Source organism: Rattus rattus, chromosome 2, assembly GCF_011064425.1.
Source record: "Rattus rattus isolate New Zealand chromosome 2, Rrattus_CSIRO_v1, whole genome shotgun sequence".
Taxonomy (NCBI): Eukaryota; Metazoa; Chordata; class Mammalia; order Rodentia; family Muridae; genus Rattus; species Rattus rattus.
In genome coordinates this window covers 197862191-197879472 of record NC_046155.1, presented here as the reverse complement: position 1 = coordinate 197879472, position 17282 = coordinate 197862191, and the positions used below count along the sequence as shown (strand labels likewise).

The following is a 17282-nucleotide window of genomic DNA, read 5'->3' as shown; positions in this document are numbered from 1 at the left end:
AAATCTGGCAAGGTAATCCCTAACATTAAGCTTTGGAAACCCATAAAATAAGAAAAACAAGAAAGAGAATATTCAATCAAAAGTAAGCAAGATGCAGTAATTAGGACAGAGAGAAGACAATCTAAAATTAAATATGGGAGAGGGTCTCCACCTCCAAACAGAGGTTAGCATTTTCCACATGGACTGTATATCAATTAAACAGATGGGCAGTCTGGGCAGGTGCAGCCAGAGTTCTCGCCTTAGCCATCATGTTAATTTCTTAGCAACAAGAATCAAGCATTCCCCATTCCACTTTGTTGCTGTCAAGCATCCGCTGGAAATGCCTGAACAACAACAATTAGCTGGGCATGGTGTCCCCTGGGTGAATGGGGATTGACCATGCTTCTGTGTGTTAAAAGCCTGATGGGGTGGACAGGAGTCATTCGACCGAGCCCTGACTCTGTTCTCCCAGCTAAAGAACCCAGAGAAAGGCATTTCACCTCTCCGGACTTTAGAAAGCATGGAGAGAAATCATGTCTAAGGTCTCTCTTTAGATTAAAATGCCGAGAATCTGTAGTCTCAGCTCTGCAAAAGCAAAGAAAAAAGAAGTACAGCCTGTCTAGCCTCCTCTTTAGATTAAAATCATTGTACTTTTATGATCCCATAAACCTATAAACATGGACAGAGGGTTGGACCAAATGAACACTGTAATTCTGATCCAATTTTAAATTCTAAGATTGGGTTCACATGCAAAGAAATGAGTAAGGTCCCTATCAGTAACCGTTGATGGGATAACATTTAATAGCTCTTTCTGATAATAGAAGAGAAAACATGCCCCCTACTTAATGGGAAATTGTTTAAACACACGTTTAGTAAACACCATAAAAGCAGCCATTCCCCATAAAACAGAAAGCAGCAGCCCCAGGACATAGTCAAAGATTAAAGCTTTGTCACAACTGGAAGATAAAGAATTGCAATCCAACAGACCAACTGGCCAGTGATTTGATCCGTGGCAGGAGGCGTCCTGTCACTTTTTCCACAAAGCATTCTGCTTTGTTTAAGGTTTCAGCTTCATTTTCTAAAGTTTGAATCCCTGGTCTGATATCTCTGGCCCTGTGACCTTCAACCTTCCCTCTCTGAAGTTTAGTTTCTTTCTTCATAAATGACTACAATGGCTATTAGGGCTGGCATAAAAAACTGAACAAGATCATCTTTGTAAAGTTAACAAGGTGACCAGTACACTGTCCTCAAAGCCCTCCAAGCACACAAGCTGTTGGTATTTTTATTTATCTCTTTGATTCTTAATAATTTACCTTACTTTTTTTTTAGGGCAACAATTTGGCTCTCTGAATAGTTACATTTCCATATTATGGAGCTGCAAGGAGACACCGTTTGAGCAAGCCAAGCTCAGCATCGGCTGGAGACATTGCCCAGCTTCTGCATGTGACTGCATCTTCAAAGCCCCCAGGTTTTGAAACCCTCCGTGACGTCTGTCTCAGTCAACTAGGACTGGCTACTTTATCGAATGTTCTCCATAGCGCCTCTAGTGGTTTCTTCCCGAACACAATTCTTGGTCCGCTGTCATTACTTCATAGACTTCTTATTTGTCTCACCGACTATAAACTCCTTGAGAACAATGTGTCAGTCTTTGTATCTGCTATAGGATCCAGGACTTAATCAAAATCCAGTGGAACTCACTGGATTAATAAATTGGTGAGTTAATTAACAAAAATCTATGAAATTACTTCTATCTATAATACAAACTATTGAACAGATAGAAGTGACCAAGCTCTTTACACCCAAAAGAAATTCCATGGTGACCATAACCAAAAGGCCAAAATGTATACAACAGACACTATAAAACATGCTAGACAGAGGCAGCATTTGACTGAGCCTTGACTTCCCAGTGGTGTGGTCCTAACAAAGAGGCACAGTGTGCATGGCTGTGGACAAGAGCTTCTTGGAGTGACCGCAGGAAACTGACCAGAATGTAGGGACAAGAGTTTGAATGCAGTCTATACCCACTGCGAATGCCCCGGAGGCCATTAGGATATGAGAGGAGCAGATCAGATAAGCAAGCCTGGAATTAGGTGTTCTGGCATCAAGCTAAAAGATTATTCAATAAAATCTGAGGTGGGGGGAGAGAGAGAGAGAGAGAGAGAGAGAGAGAGAGAGAGAGAGAGAGAGAGAGAGAGAGAGAGAGCAGAATCCCCAACAGCAGTAAAGGACAATCAGCCATGTAGGAAGAAAGCAGATAATGACACAAGAGACATCGGAGAAGAACTGTCATGTCTGTTTAAAGTAACTGGTACCACCCTTATGTCAATCACTATCGTTTGATATAAAATCCCAAGAGATTTTCTGTAAGTCCCTGTGTCCCTGGATAAGTTTGCCAGCCATTTCTTATCAAACACAGACTTCTTAGAAAAAGATTGAATTTGATAAATTGGGTGAGCGAGCTAGTTTGATTCCATTGATCCCATTTCCTAAGCACCAGAAACTATAACCAGGGAGTCCTAGGCTGCAGAGCAGGTAACAACCCCGTACTATTTGAGGTCTAGATCCTGATAACCAAGAAATATAGTCAATGTCCACCTGTGAGCCCCCTGAGGCACAAAAATAACCAAATAGCAGAATATGCCCATAGGTGTAACAGTGGAACAAGTGCTCTCTGGTTGTATCTAAGTCCTACTCCACGAGGAAAAACATGCCTGGCACTTTACAGGCCAAGAACCCATGGTCAGGAAGCACTGGACCACTATTATTCTGCCAAATGGACCTAGTGACAACCTTCTCTCTTAATCCACCCATAGATCGGGTGCTCTTAGACCTCATCAGGGACACTTCTTTGTGCAGTAGACAATGCAGAGACACACCACTGGCCAAAGTACAGAAAATACAGGTCCATGGAGTGCTCAGCCACAAATGAATCCCTCTCTCTAAGGCTCAGTGAGCATCATAGAAGAGGCACCAGAAAGATTTTAAGAGCCAGAGGTCTAGGAGGAGCAGACCAAAACATATCTTCAGGATATGACCTGACTCTTGTGTTGATGAGCTCACAGCAGTCATGGTTAGCGATATAAGACCTGCGTGGGATTAAGACAGTCAACATTCTGGCATGGAGGAGAAAGGGACTCCCAAGCCCTACCCCTAGCTATTAACATCCTGGCAGGGGAAGAGTCGGTTTTCTTAAAGGATAAAGCTCCTGGTAGGTAGGTCAACCACATTCATTCCTATAGACGGACCCACAGCCATGAGTATATGGGCAGTACAGATCGGGGCTGGAGAGCTATTTAAGAAAAACAAGAATGTGAAGTTGGGAAGGGTTATGAGTGGTAGGTGGATCTGAGAGGAGCTGGTGTAAGGTGAGTATGATCAAAATGCATTACTTGAATTTCTCAAAAATTGATTTAAAAGTTTTTTTAAGAAATATTATATAGTGAAAAAAGAAATATGGACATTGGAGAAGATACCCAAGGGGAAGCATGTATAGATATCTCTAAGATTTCAAAGCTGTGCTTCTAGGCATCATGGCTGAGAAGGGAGCAGGCTTGGGGATTGAACCATACAGAAAGGAGCCTTAGCAGACAGAGTGCAGGGCTGAAGTACCAAGATACAGGCCCTTAGTGTCCATTCCTTTTTGACAAATTAATCATCTAAAGCAAAAATAAAATTAGAAGGGGAGAGACACCAAGAATTTCATACATTCCAAGCGCATTGCTAATTTTTCAACTATTTCATGACAGAAGGATGAAAGTCCTCCTGTGGAGTAAAGACGTGTAAGTGTGGGCTCATCACAGCATTGAGGACGGAGACCGAGAAGGAACAATGCCGGGGCCAAGGGAGGGTGGAACGTAGGTAAAAGGACTTGTGAACGGGGATTTAAAGCTAGTTATTTTTCTAGTTTTAACTAAAAAACAGAGTCAGAATCTTTGTTTTTTCATTTGTTGCAGACAAGTACATAAAAATGTCATTGATAGTGAAAGTGTAACACCCTAACTGGAGCTTCGTGGCTTCAGAACGGCCCATCCCACCATGCAGACGTTCACAAGATGGGTAGAGTTTGAGAGTGGCAAAGTGGCTGCTTGAGGAGCATCCATAATCTAGCTGTGTGATCATTTTATCTGTGAGTTCATTACAATAAAGTGATTTTTATTTAAAAGATGACCCAAAATTCGAAATTTTCCAGATGTGCAACTACATTTCATTACACAGCTTGCCACTTACACCAATATGAATTCAGTTGCAGGCTCTAGAACAGAGGTTCTTGACCTTCCTAATGCTGAGACCCTCATACTGTAGTAACCCTCACTGATGAATTTATTTCATTGTGACTTCATAACAGTAATTTTGCTACCACTATGAGTAGAAATGTAAAAATCTGATATGCATGATATCTGATATGCGACCCCTATAAAAGGGCCATTCATCTCCAAAGGGATCCCAACCCTTGGGTTAAGAACTGCTGTTCTAGCCGTTATATCTGCTACTAACAGCCTGATATTGTAGCAACTCTCTGTAAGGTCTAAATGAAAGAACTCTACTGGCTCTCCAGTAGATACAAGACCCAACATCACCTTAACCTAACTAAGCATGGAGCAAAGTTCAGATCATGCGAGATAATTAATGTGTGGGGGGCTTACATCTGTGGCTTTAGGTTATTTCCTAATTTCATCTCATTTCTTATGGTGAAAGTCCACGTCTTCCTTGTGTCTACATCAACTCCACTTCCATTTCACTCTGCAAAGAGGAGAAATGAACGGGACTGCTGCAGTCATTCTTGTCCTCTTGTGCCCTCTTGACCCTGCCTTGAGCATCCACACCCAGGGGGTGGACCACTGGGGAGTCAGTGAAGAGTTCAGTTCGCAGTTTCAAATGTAACAGAACCTTGGAGGCCACCAGGGACCATTCCACCACTTCTGTGTCTCCATATGTAAGACTGTTCTAGAAAGTCCATGCATATCACATGACCAGAAAGATGGGAGCAGTCGCAGAGACATCCAAGGAAACTTCAAAACAGGGCACTACCGAGCAGAAAAGCCCTGAAGAGCAGTTGTGTGTTTTCTTTAATTGCCCATCCAGCTTTAGCCTCAGAGCAATGGTTAGAACCTTGGAGGCCCAGGTCTGAGTCAACTCTTAATAATGGTTCTGCAACTGTTCTCCCTGCTCCAAGGCCACCAGTAGTGGAAAACCACCCCTGTAGACGCTTACATGTGTCCCTCTGCCCCAAGTCACAGAAGACTGCCCTCCCTCCTTTGCACAGGACAGCTTCTCCCACAAGGGGCCTCAGCCTCAGCCTCACCCCTCCGTCTCTAAGATTGCTTCACTGCACCAGACTTGATGCCTTGCCCTTGTACTTATCGACTGAATGACTCTCATTTATTTGGAGGTTGCAACTTGTTTTGTTCTTTGCCAGGGTAGTACCTGGCATATACTAAGCATTTCAAGAAATACTAGTTTCCTGCTTCCTTCTGGTTGGAAAACTTTAACTCCTCATCACAATAGGGTATTAAAGTTGGTTCCTTGTAGGCAAATTAATCAGAAGAGCAAGCACTGTGGACTCAGAACAAGAGCCCCCTCTCTTTATCATTGGTAGACTGCTCTCAACTTCCTTTTAAAGGAATAAAGGTTGCTAGGGTTGGTGATCCAGAATTCAGGATGTCCATGAACTGAAGGACAGCCTCAGTTATATAGTAAGATCTTGTTGGAAAAAAGAAAGAAAAATGGAGTCTGGGGAGAGAAAGAGTAGAAGGGGCAAAGAAATAAACAAAAAGCTGGTACAAAACCATCGGCATGTTACAAGTTCATGTCCTGTGCACTAGATATCTATGAACTCACTTAATCCTCACAACATCTAAAGTAATGTCGTTCCTACTCTGTTGGGCATTGTACACATGAATATACCTTGGCACACAGTTAAGTGACTTACCAAAGATCCCAACGAGACAAGAGTCAAGGCAGACTAGAGACACTGGCTGCCTGGCTCCCAAATGCGTGTTTTCATCGTGCCCTTAATTATTCCTGGTAGCTACATTCTATGAAGTCACTGTGAATGCATGGTTAATGGGCACTAAATCCATGCTCTCAGAGAGGAAAACTGAGTGGGCTCCTGGGAGACTCTGGTCACAGTTTATCAACCAATCAATACAAAGCCTTACTTCATGTGTGTTTCTGTTCAAAGCACTTCATTTACTGTAAACTATTGACTCATTAACATTGAACTCACTCAACCAGATTACAACTTATACCTAAACACAGCTCATCTCTGGCAGCCTTTTGCACTGAGAAACACTAAATAGTACTTCAGCACTGTGCCTAGGGGCATCACACAGAGTAAACATCAGAAACAAAAAGGATAAAAATGCCAACACACTGTCACTCATCGACCCCCCAAAAGGATGCACTGATAGCACGAAGCAAGAAGAAAATATGTCGTACTGGACCTTTGAAAAGAAAATACTTATCAGGTGACTTCAAGTTTTTGTGACTCCACACATGTCAGCAGAACAGGAGGGAGGTATCAGCTCTATTGACTTTGGGGGCTTTGGGTCATTTTCAGTGAGTGAGTGAGTTTTCAAGCACTGAGTCTCTAACAGATGATGAGGGCTGACTATGTGCGGAATGGGCTGACTGTGCGTGGAACTCCCTCTGGATCTTTCTTGGTGTTCTCGTCCAAGGAGGGAGAGATCCACAGAGTTTCCACATTCTTCCAAAGACATCTGAAAGCCCTTCCTGCACAGTCTTTCCCAGCAAGCATTGACGCTTAAGCTTTCCAACCACCACCGCCCACATCCTCCTGACATCCTCCCAACATCCTCCTAGCCTCACTGAGAGCAGAGTGAAATGGACATGAATCAGAATTGGGGTCTGTTTGGAGCGTTCAGAGCTCAAAGATCCTGCTTACTAGAAGCCAAAGACGCTTCCCAGGGCTCCAGAACCCCTTTCCCATAACTAAAGAAAAAGCCTTGTGAACATAACTACCTTGTGCCTTGTAGTCAAATTAGGAAATGCATCCTCCTACTCTGCTGTTGGAAATATCCTGGCAGAAATACTCTAAAGTCTACCCCCAGAACAAAAATCCGTCTCCGTAAAAGATCATTAAAATCAATTATATTCCCGACAACAAAGCATTAAGGAAGTTTTACAGCCTCTCCACAAAGCACCATCTAAATACCTCCATGACATAAGTAAAATGAATCATAGGTACACTCAAACTGTTTTCGAAATGAGTGTTTTTCTGTTGATGGCGTAGGAAATTAGCATAAATGCCTTGCGCAAATTCACATGACTCTAGAATCCCACAGAACAATCGCCCAAACTTCGTTTTTAGTTATGTCATATACAGCGCCCCCGCCAAAAGGGGGGAAAAACTGAATTTGAAACATCAGTCAGTAAGACTCCCCAGATGTTATAGGCAGTGCCGTCATATGACTGGCCGAAAACGCAAGAGTGTATTTTATTATGAAATACAGCCTCCATGCTCTTCTCAGACTGGAATGGGGGAGCCAAATGGAGGAATAAAGGAACTATCCAAGATATTCTACTAAGTGGAGATTGCTCCCTATTTTCCTTCCAGTTTCTATCCATAAGGCAGAGGCAGGGGATCGTTTTTGGAACTCTCCATCTAGTTAATGGCCTTCTGAGTTACGAAGGCATAGTCTCGCACTATCGGCTTTCCTATGGTAGAGAGGAGTCTCAAGGCCCATTCCAAATGTTGTTAAAATAACTAGGTCTATAAAGAAATAAGCCAGAAAAGGTAAAAGAAGGAGAAATATGAGCATAAACAGATGGAACCAAAACAGAAAAAGAAATGAAAAGAATAGAAAACTTGGTGGGGAAGAGCCAGGAAGAATTTTTTTAAAGAGTATAAAGTGTTTACTTATTTATTTGAAGATAGGACAAAGGAAACAAGAAAATATATGAGAAAGAATTGGAAATAAAGGAGATCATGGGGTAAAGAAGCGGGCAGTGCTCAACCGGCTGCTTTTAACCAGATAATTAAGATTATCAGTTCTGAGAAACTGATCTGTAATAATTGCCTTTTGCTTTTGTGGCCTTAGAATGAAATTTTTTTTAAATTGTAAGAGAATCAAAGAACAACAACTAATGTGCTTGCTGAAGAGTGCAGGACACCCCCAGTCCACTTCTGGGACCCCTAAACATACTGACATTCAGGAATCAGGGGATGAACAAAGGCTGAAGAGGGGACTAGAATGGCCGCAAAGAGAAAGCCAAGAGCAGACAACTATGAGAGTTCCGAGGGGGAGGAAAGAGCCCCAGAGCCCCCTCCACTCTCCAGACAGCAATAAATCTGAGAATTTAAAAACTCGCATTAGCAAGCCTATTCCTGAACACTGACAAACTTTACTAACACCGAGTGATCTTCCACAGTTTTTTCAAGTGTAATGCATAAAGGGCTCTAAAAAATAGAAAATCACAAGGGCAGAAATGCACATACGACCATACTGAGTTCAGGGGGGAAGTTTGGGAAACAAACTCATAATAACATGTCCCCCTAAAATTTTAAAGGATGGGAACTCCACGTTTGTTTGTAGTTTGAGTAAGTTTGACATGTCCACATAGCTGTCATATGCGTTCAGAAGACTTCTAATCTATTCATTTGACTGATAACATCACTTGAATTTTCTGATTTTTAAATCATAGCCAAATAAAATAAATCAAGTGTATTAGAAGAATTTGAGGTCTGTGTAGGATAAACATCCCAATGCTACAAGGTATCCAAAACCTAGTATTCTGTAACTGTCGTCATCACTATGGTTACCACATCATCTTCATCTATCACCATCACCACCATCTTCCAAACTATCATCAGAGATCACCACCGCACTTAACCATATCATTTATAAATGGCCACAGCCTTATTGTTTAAACCAACTCATGTGAAATTACTTCACTAAACTACCTAGAATTCTGTCACTTGGGAACTGAACACATATCTTTCTAATTGCCATATTTTAATCAAATATAGTCAAGTATGCATCACTTTGAACACCATTGATTAAAGCAAATGTATTCCTAGAATTACTAATAATATTCTTCAGGCACAGAACACAGCAACTATTTTTTCCCACTATCCTGAGACCAAGCATAACATAAAGGTGTCTTCCCTTAACCTCCAATTGAACACTCGGGAGTAAAATGGCAGGAGGAAAGGGAGCTCTTTGAAAAACAAAACTATCCATCACTTCACGGCAAGAGCTGGACCGGTAAAATAAGACTCCTTAGGAGCTTTGATGAGCCACCGTCTCCTCTTGGTGAAACCTCATATGCTTTCACTCTGGTCCGTAAACAGCTGTAGTTTTGGGTTTACCTAGAATCTCCCTGGAAATATCCATTTTGATTCTAAACAAGGTAGCCACTGTCCATTTTTCTTTCCTGAAGAAGTAAACTGAGACTCAACATTCCAAGGAAAAGTTACTTTGTTTCTTTCTCCTGGTTCACGGTCTCCGTGTCCGGGATAGGAGTCGGGTAGAACTTCATACAATGCTCTCTCAACGTGGACCTTCTAAATTTACACTAAAAAGAATGCTGGCATTACAGGGAAGCTATAGGAGGGTTCATCTTGTGTATAACATTGGAGTTGGTAAAAACATGATTCAAATCCGAGAATTACCTCAGGTAAAACTTTTCACATGATCAGTTGGATTCTGAATGTTCTAACATGCATGTTCTTTACAAATAAAAGTAGATTCGGCTTGCAGGAGAAAAAATTTTGTGTTACCACTATTCTTTGTTTATAAGAAAACTCTCGGCCACTTGAATCTGCCCCTTCCTCATGCTTTGGTACACACAAATGTACAGACAGCTATTCAAATGTGGGTAAAGAAATGTAAAAACGTGAAATATTTGTGTAGCTTGCACACTGCCTTCACATGCACAGTCTCACGTGAAAAGCCCTATGTTCCTACCATTCTGGGATGGCTGGTATTGTTCACTGTTTTCCCTGCTGTCTGCTGCCTCCGCATTCTATGTTTTAATGTAAAAATGCTCAATGCAAATCTCTCAAATTATAAACTTCACAACTTTATAAATATATATAAATATAAATATATGTATGTGTTAAAAAGTAAAAAAAACAACTGGGAACTTGCATCCAAGTTAACTGAGCAGGACGGAAGGTTGGCTAAGTGGCAATCACCCCTGCGAGCCGAGCTCCAAGATGGTACGAGCCACATGGGGCTGGCAACAAGAGAAGAGACACGGAGATGTGCGATTCCGTTCACATCCAAGTGTGCACTCTTGTCCCGAGCCGTGTGTGGCTCCCTGCACTCTGCTTAGACCGATTTGACATGCAGGTAGTCAGCAGCAATTTAAATAATTAAAATGCCACATAAGGGCCAAAAGGAAAGGGGTGGCCAGATCATTCAAGTGCATGTGAGAAGTCACGGGAAACCTGAATATCAGTCCCTCAACTCTCTCCCTAGACCTCCTCAAAGCTGAAAGGTGATCACCGCAGACAAAATAGTTCTCCAAACTATACAGACACCAGGATCCAAATGATCGGGGGACTGGCTGATGTTGGGAACTGAACGCATATCTTTCTTAAGCTTGTTTCTTAAGTTTGGTTTCGTTTCGTTTGGTTTGAAACGTGGCACCTAGACATACTGACTACATTTAAAATATTCAGGCAGCATTAAACACCTATGTCGAATTTTTAAAAATGTGATGAACATAAGTGTTTCACCTTTAACTTTCTTTGAAATCCTCAAAGTTGTCTGAAACCTAAATAATTCTGGATAAAATGACTTTTCTGTGAAATTCTGGTAAAACACAGCCTACAAAACCACAGCTTGTTGATCACGAACAGATCGTGTCTTCATTAACAAGTCACCTCGACAGGTGACAATGCTTCTCACTTAATCACATGCCCCGAGCTATTTTACCTGCTGTATCTGCTCATATGGCTGCACATTGTAGCCAATGGAAAAAGTAGCCACAGCATGTAGACACTGAGTAAATAAAGCTTCACCCAAATTCCCTGAACATCCCTGCGGCCCACTGGGATATGTACAGGAGAAGAACCCACAAAGCAGCCCTATTTTACCATTGCAAATAATAAATCTTAGTCTTAATGGCTCACAGATACCAAGGCAACATATATGGAAAAAATAAAATGAAGATGGACAAATTAGATTTTTTGTTTATATAAATAAAACTATAATGACTTACCTAAACGTGTTGTTTTCTCCTAAATATATTTTAGGCCTGTATCTTCCAAACTTCTGTGGCCTCAACTCACACAATAGGACATGGTTTCACCAGTCTAGCATCCATAGACTCCAAAAGTTAGAACCTGCCCTGACTGCATGCATACCATGTACTCTAAGACAATATTTTTTAAGGTTTGTTCTATTTTTAAAACTTAGACTTGGTAAAGTGACTTTGTCATTTACTGGATCGTGAGAAACAATTTTAAAAGACAGTTTTCAGTCCCCAAACTATTGAGACGTACTTAGGAAGAGTAAAGTTGTTCGATTTTTTCTTTTAAGAACTTGTTCAATTTTTTAAAAATCCAGGGTTATTCAAAAGAAGAAGAAGGGGAAGGGGAGGAAGAGGAGGAAGAGGAGGAAGAGGAGGAATAGGTGGAGGGGGAGGAGGAGGAGGAGGAGGAGGAGGAGGAGGAGGAGGAGGAGGAGGAGGAGGAGGAGGAGGAGGAAGAAGAAGAAGAAGAAGAAGAAGAAGAAGAAGAAGAAGAAGAAGAAGAAGAAGAAGAAGAAGAAGAAGAAGAAGAAGAAGAAGAAGAAGAAGAAGAAGAAGAAGCAGCTGCCAGAAAACACTCATTTGAAATACTGGCATGGATATATCCCTTTCGCCTTGAGTAGTAAGCCAAATGAGAAAATCCTTCTACCCAGACTCCATCTGTGTGTAAGTTTTATTTTAAGAATCTCTTTTCATTGTTGGTTTTTTTTGGGGGGGTGGGGGTGGGGGAAGGATCTGAGTATCATTTGGAATAAAAGTTTAAGATAGGGTATATTCTGGTAAGAGTCTTTGCCGCAGAAATGCTAAGCGGTGTTGAATAAAATGTGATCTCTTTCCCGTGTTCACTTTGTAATTATTAGCAAGGCAGTAAATAACCCGCCAAGGAGCAGCCTCATTAGTCCCCATTGAAATGCACTGGCATTAATTTGCAAAAATAAAAGAACTGAAATTAAATGGAAAAGAAAATACTTTAGGAACTCCACCATAAGGTTATGGAACTCACATTCTACCAATACCATCCTTAACAGCAAGAAAATTTTCAAGTCTGAATTAGACTTAATCGCCGTATTTTGTTCCTTTAGCCTGCAGGGCGGGAGAGGGGTGCTGGGGATCTAGAGAATAAAGCATTTGCCTCTTCCGACTTAACCTTGAATCAAAGCAACTGAGATTAATTTGAACAAAAAAAAATTTTTTTAAAGTTTCCTTTACTGTTGATTTTGAGTTTGAAATCTGGGCCTGGACCCACTTCGCTGTCTGATCCTTTCGTTTCCTGGGTGGGCTAAAGGTGAGCTGGGATACACCATGATTTCATCCTTTGGTGCCTCATGGGGCCAAGCCATACCTTAGTCCTATTTCTTCTACTATAAATATATCTGGAAAGAGAACACCGAGCCAGTGGCCAAAGCCCGCCTACAGTGGGCTAGTTTGGTTCAGCAGCCTGTGAGCACCCAAAGACTCGTACCTGGCCATGAAACTCTAACAGGTGTTTACCAGACCCACCCACCTAAGCCTTCTGCTGGCCCTTAAGGAAAAGAAATGGAAATGAGAGGAAAGCGGGGAAGGGGTGTCAAAAAAATCTCTCTTAGGAGAAACAAAAACTGAGGACACAAAACAACTGTCACTTAGGTCATGAAGAGTCTGTGTGTCCTGGATTCCCCTGTGTCCTGGACTGCCCTGGCACAGTGCGGGGGGGGGGGGAGTTGCGGGCCATAGCTAACCTGAGTGCCACTCCAGCGCATTCTCTGCCTGCTGGGCCAGGCATGTAACTCAGCTGTAGGGGATTACTGTGCCGGTGCCTCAATGTGGTATGTTGTAAACACATAGGACACCTATAAATCCCTAGCCGTCAGAAGTCATATGCCAGCTCGAACTCAACCAGAAATCAAAACTCCGGTACCAGCATTTCTGAGAGGCCAGAACTCAATCCAGAACCCCGGAATGGGGAAGAGAGGGGAAAAGATCTGTAGGCACCTCTGCCTAAAACCCTATCTTTTCCTGTATACCTTGAGCGTTGCCAGTCCAAAACTCTATCTAGTAGAAACAACATTGAACCCGACAACATGAAACAATTAAATTTAAAAAAAAAAAAAAGACTAATAAATCTCCCCTGAGTCCCAATAATCCCAAACACCTCCAGCTTTAAATAATAAAGGGGTTCCTTGCTAGTGGCACAAACCACTTGGACCTGGGGGTTTGCTAGCTTTAGCTGGCTTGCCCCATAAATAACTTCTTTAGACTGTTTTCCAATGCTTGTACACTTAGGGAACACCGGGCCTTTTGGGTCTGACTCTCCCACAAGACAGCTACGGAGGAGAACATTGTTGGGGTTGGGGTTGTTGTTATTGTTGTTTTAAAGCCGCCAATAGAGAGAAGGCGGGCTCCGCAAAGAATCCTTCCTGACTTCCCCGAAGGGTGGGAGGGAGCGATCTGCAGCCCGCGATGACCCCCCTCGTGCGCTCCCTCCCCAGGCCAGACCGGACACAGCGGCTACCCCGAAGTGGTGCGGGTACCTGTAGAAGGCGGGAGGGCCGGTGTCGCGTACAGCGTAGGCGCTGGGCTCGTTCTCCAGGTAGTAGGGCACCTGCTGGCCATGCGGGTGTAGGAACGGCGACAGCTGCGGCGGCGGGTGCAGCAGCATCAGCGGACTGGGCGACACGCTGTTGAGCTGGGGGAAAGCCCCCAGACTATTGGCACCAAAGGCGGCCGCCTCGGACCCGGGACCGTAGGTGATGCTCGACTGGCCATAGACCGGAGCCGAGGCGGCGGCGGCCGCGGCGGCGGCGGCGGCGTTGAACTCGTAGGCGGCGCCCTCGGGGTAGTTGAACACGGCGGGCTTGCTGTTGTCCACGTACACCTCGCCCAGAGCCCTCTCCATGGGCATCTTGAGCTGCGGGCGATTGAGGGGCTCCAGCTCGTTCCCTTGGATCTGGTGCAACAAGGCCATTCCCGAGGCTTTGGTGTGAAGGGTCATGGTCATGGTCAGTGGCAGCCGCCGAGGTACAGACTGGCTTCCCGCGCACGCAGAGGGCTCAGCAGCGGATGGGCCACCTGGAAAAAGAGTAGAGCCCGAGGTTAAAAGAGGCTCAGCGCAGGTCCCCTTGGCGCCAGTGCTGGCCCTGCCCCTGCCCCTGCCCCTGCCCAGGGGCAGAGCTATCCTACAGAACCCAGGTGGCCCAACTCCAGCGAGCGCACTCAACCACTCACGGGCTCTCCAACTTTGCAGACTGGTCTCCCCTGTTCTTAGACATCGCAAACCTGCTGGAAGCCTCGGACCAGGGGCTGCAGCTTCCAGGCACTTATAGGAACATCACACCGCGCGCGCACCCTAAGAACCGCTAGCTTCCCTGAACTTAACTTTCCTGGTCTTCGCTGCTAGATTTCGCTGCAGGGGGTGAAGGCGGCAGAGGGATCTCCAGCAGCCGCAACCCCCACCCCCACTCCAGGGAAGACTAGGTTTGCAACAAATGCAGACTGAGCCACAGGCTGGTTTCTTTTCTTTCTTTTTTTCCTGATGTGTTGCCTGTGTACCTGTGCCAGGCTCCAATCTGTCTCTGCTTGTCTCCCTTTCTGTTTGATTCAGTCTTGTTGGCTGGAAGTGCGTGGTGTGTGCATAGAATGACCCTGGAGGGACAGTAGCTGTATCTGTAACTGAGATATGGCAAATAGGATGGGGTGTATGATTGCATATGCAGCCAGCCACAGACAGCTATATTTAGCATCAGCGGACGCAGATAGGAGGCATCTAGGGCCAAACGAGCGGACAAGGACCGTGTATAGGAAGAGCTGCACTTGGAGTCAAGGAAGCCTTCAGTTTCCTCGCCTGGAAAAAAAAAAAAAAAAAAAAAAACACTCCCAAGGGGTCCTTCCAGCACAGCCATGGCAGATTTGCCCAGCCTGGTTTTTCTGTTTTTGTTGGACCCCGGTGCCAAATTTGCTTCCTTTAGAAATCCTCATGTGAATATGATTCAGAAAAACCTTCGGTTAGGCACACTTGGGTGTCCCTGCCTTCCACAGGTTATGCAACCAAAACTTGAAGAAACCGAGCATGAAATAAGACGTTTTCCCTTAAAATATCACCTGGGGTCATTAACTAAAGCTCTGGCAATCACGCAGCCTTGTCTGTCTAACCAGAAACTTTTGAAAGGCTCTCCTACCTTTCAGCTCTTGAATTCTACAAATGGAGCCTCTGGGTTCACTTAGCATAGGGTACACAGAATCTAATATTCAAATGGCAAAGAGGTTAAAGGAAGTTTTTAATTCAGTATTGAATTAAATCCTGACTGCGCACACACATGCACCTGTCACTGCAGAAAGAAAAAAAAAGATGCTATCTTGGATAGTTTGTACCTTCTTACCAAACTGTGTATACCCCAACCCTATGTCCCCTATATAACCATTAACATGTGGCTTTAGTTGCTAGTCCATATATCCAGAACAGTTCCTGACACATGCAAATGCCAAGGTTGCTGTTACTAGTGGTAACACTTTAAAAATATTTGCTAAGCACACTGTTTATCTAATTCTTAGAAAAACGGGTAATTGTGGATAAGCCACAGCTAAGCTGACTTAAATCTAAAGACAAAGTTGAGTTTAGCACCTATAAGTATCAGTGACAGCAAAGGAAGGGTTAAAAATACATGAGGTGAATCGTAGCTATTTCTCTCTATGGCCAGGAACCATTACTTTTTAGAGCAATCTTTTCGTAGATGATTTAGTTTCCATAAATCACACTTTCAATTTTCAAATGCCTTTTTTAAAACACATGCAAAAGCAAGCACTTCAGATGAGGCTCTTTAAAAATCTGAGCCTGCCAAATTATATATAAATGGCACAGAGAATCCTACAAGTCCAGAAAGCAGAAAAAAAAAAAAAAAAAGAGCCGCACAGATTTCCCCCCCCCACCCCCCAAAAGAAAACCAGCACAGCCTCCTTCTCCAGCTAGGATACAGACACTAGGCAGAAAGGTAAGTTGCTTTCTCAAACCGCTCAAGCTACACAGAAAGAGGGAAATCAAAAAACCGATCCTACCCTGCTGGTTCAAAAGCGTCTTTCCAGAAATGTTCCATGGGTTTGTAGAAGTCAAGGGCTGAGACAGTAAGACGGAAGGAAGGAATGTGCTCGAATGATCAAGTGGCGCGGTGTGTGATCAAGGCAGAGCGTGTGTGGATGTGTTTGTATGTGGAGTGGCAGGGACTCTCGGGAAGCAGCCAGTAGGCAGGGCACTTGGCAGCCCCTCCCGGCAGACGCAGCAGCTGGGCTTCTGCAGGACGCTGGATGAATGGCAGCCGGAGTCCGGGAGACTGGCTGGCTGCTGAGGGACGGCAGTAGCACCGCTAGAATCAGCATTCCTAGAAGAAACTCCAGCCCCTTGGCTCCCTACCTGTGGAGCCAGAAATGTCCCGTGCTTTCTGCTAAAGAGAGGGACACCGAGATGTCTGTAAACCACAGATAAAGTAGAATGGCAGTCAAAGTGTGCTGAGATCAAGTTTACAAACTATGCTGAGGGGAGTTTCTTCCTAAACAATGTAATAAAACAAGGAAAGCCTTCTGGGATACATTTGGGTAAAGTATCTAGCCCCACTTTCCTTCCGAATAAGATGCTCAGTGACCATGCTAACAGTGGCATAAGGAAGTCAGACTTGGCAATGAATAATTTTGGCGCTCCAGGAATATGTTTCCAACTGAAATACAAGACCCCCTCACTGCATTAGTTAAGCCCACCAGCCTCTCTACCAATAGCCCACTGACTACTGCCTGTAAACACATCCAAAAAGAGGCACTATTGTAATCTTAAAGTTAGGAGCATAAAATAACTTTGCTTTAAAGTAATCACAGCTGTAGTAGTGTTGGTTGTAGACAGAGGTCTTGTACATGTTTCTTAGTGCTTCTCTCTACCACAATACAACACAGAGTAATGAGATACCCTGACTATGCCCTCACCCTGGGTTCCAGGACACAGGAGGCCTAAATGACTAATCGCAACCCCAGGAGTGACCAGTCTCCAGGCCCAGAACCCTAGGCAGTTACCAAGAGATTTATGAGTGGCCCTTGAGCCTAAGAAAGAAACAGAAAGAAAATACTAA

General features: G+C 43.8%; 1 protein-coding gene across 2 annotated transcripts in view; it reads right to left on the bottom strand.

Annotated features, from left to right (window-relative positions):
• Esr1 (estrogen receptor 1) overlaps positions 1 to 16371 on the bottom strand; it is a 245920-nt gene extending 229549 nt beyond the window's left edge. Inside the window, exons 1-2 of one of the 2 annotated variants that reach the window (XM_032894791.1) lie at positions 16228 to 16371; positions 13710 to 14247 (exon numbers count right to left, since the gene is read on the bottom strand). In XM_032894791.1, the coding sequence (XP_032750682.1) occupies positions 13710 to 14176 (467 nt within the window). In that variant the 5' untranslated portion in view covers positions 14177 to 14247; positions 16228 to 16371. The remainder of the gene's footprint in view (positions 1 to 13709; positions 14248 to 16227) is intronic. The other variant, XM_032894790.1, reaches the window with a different exon arrangement.
• Between the last annotated feature and the right edge of the window lie 911 nt (positions 16372 to 17282).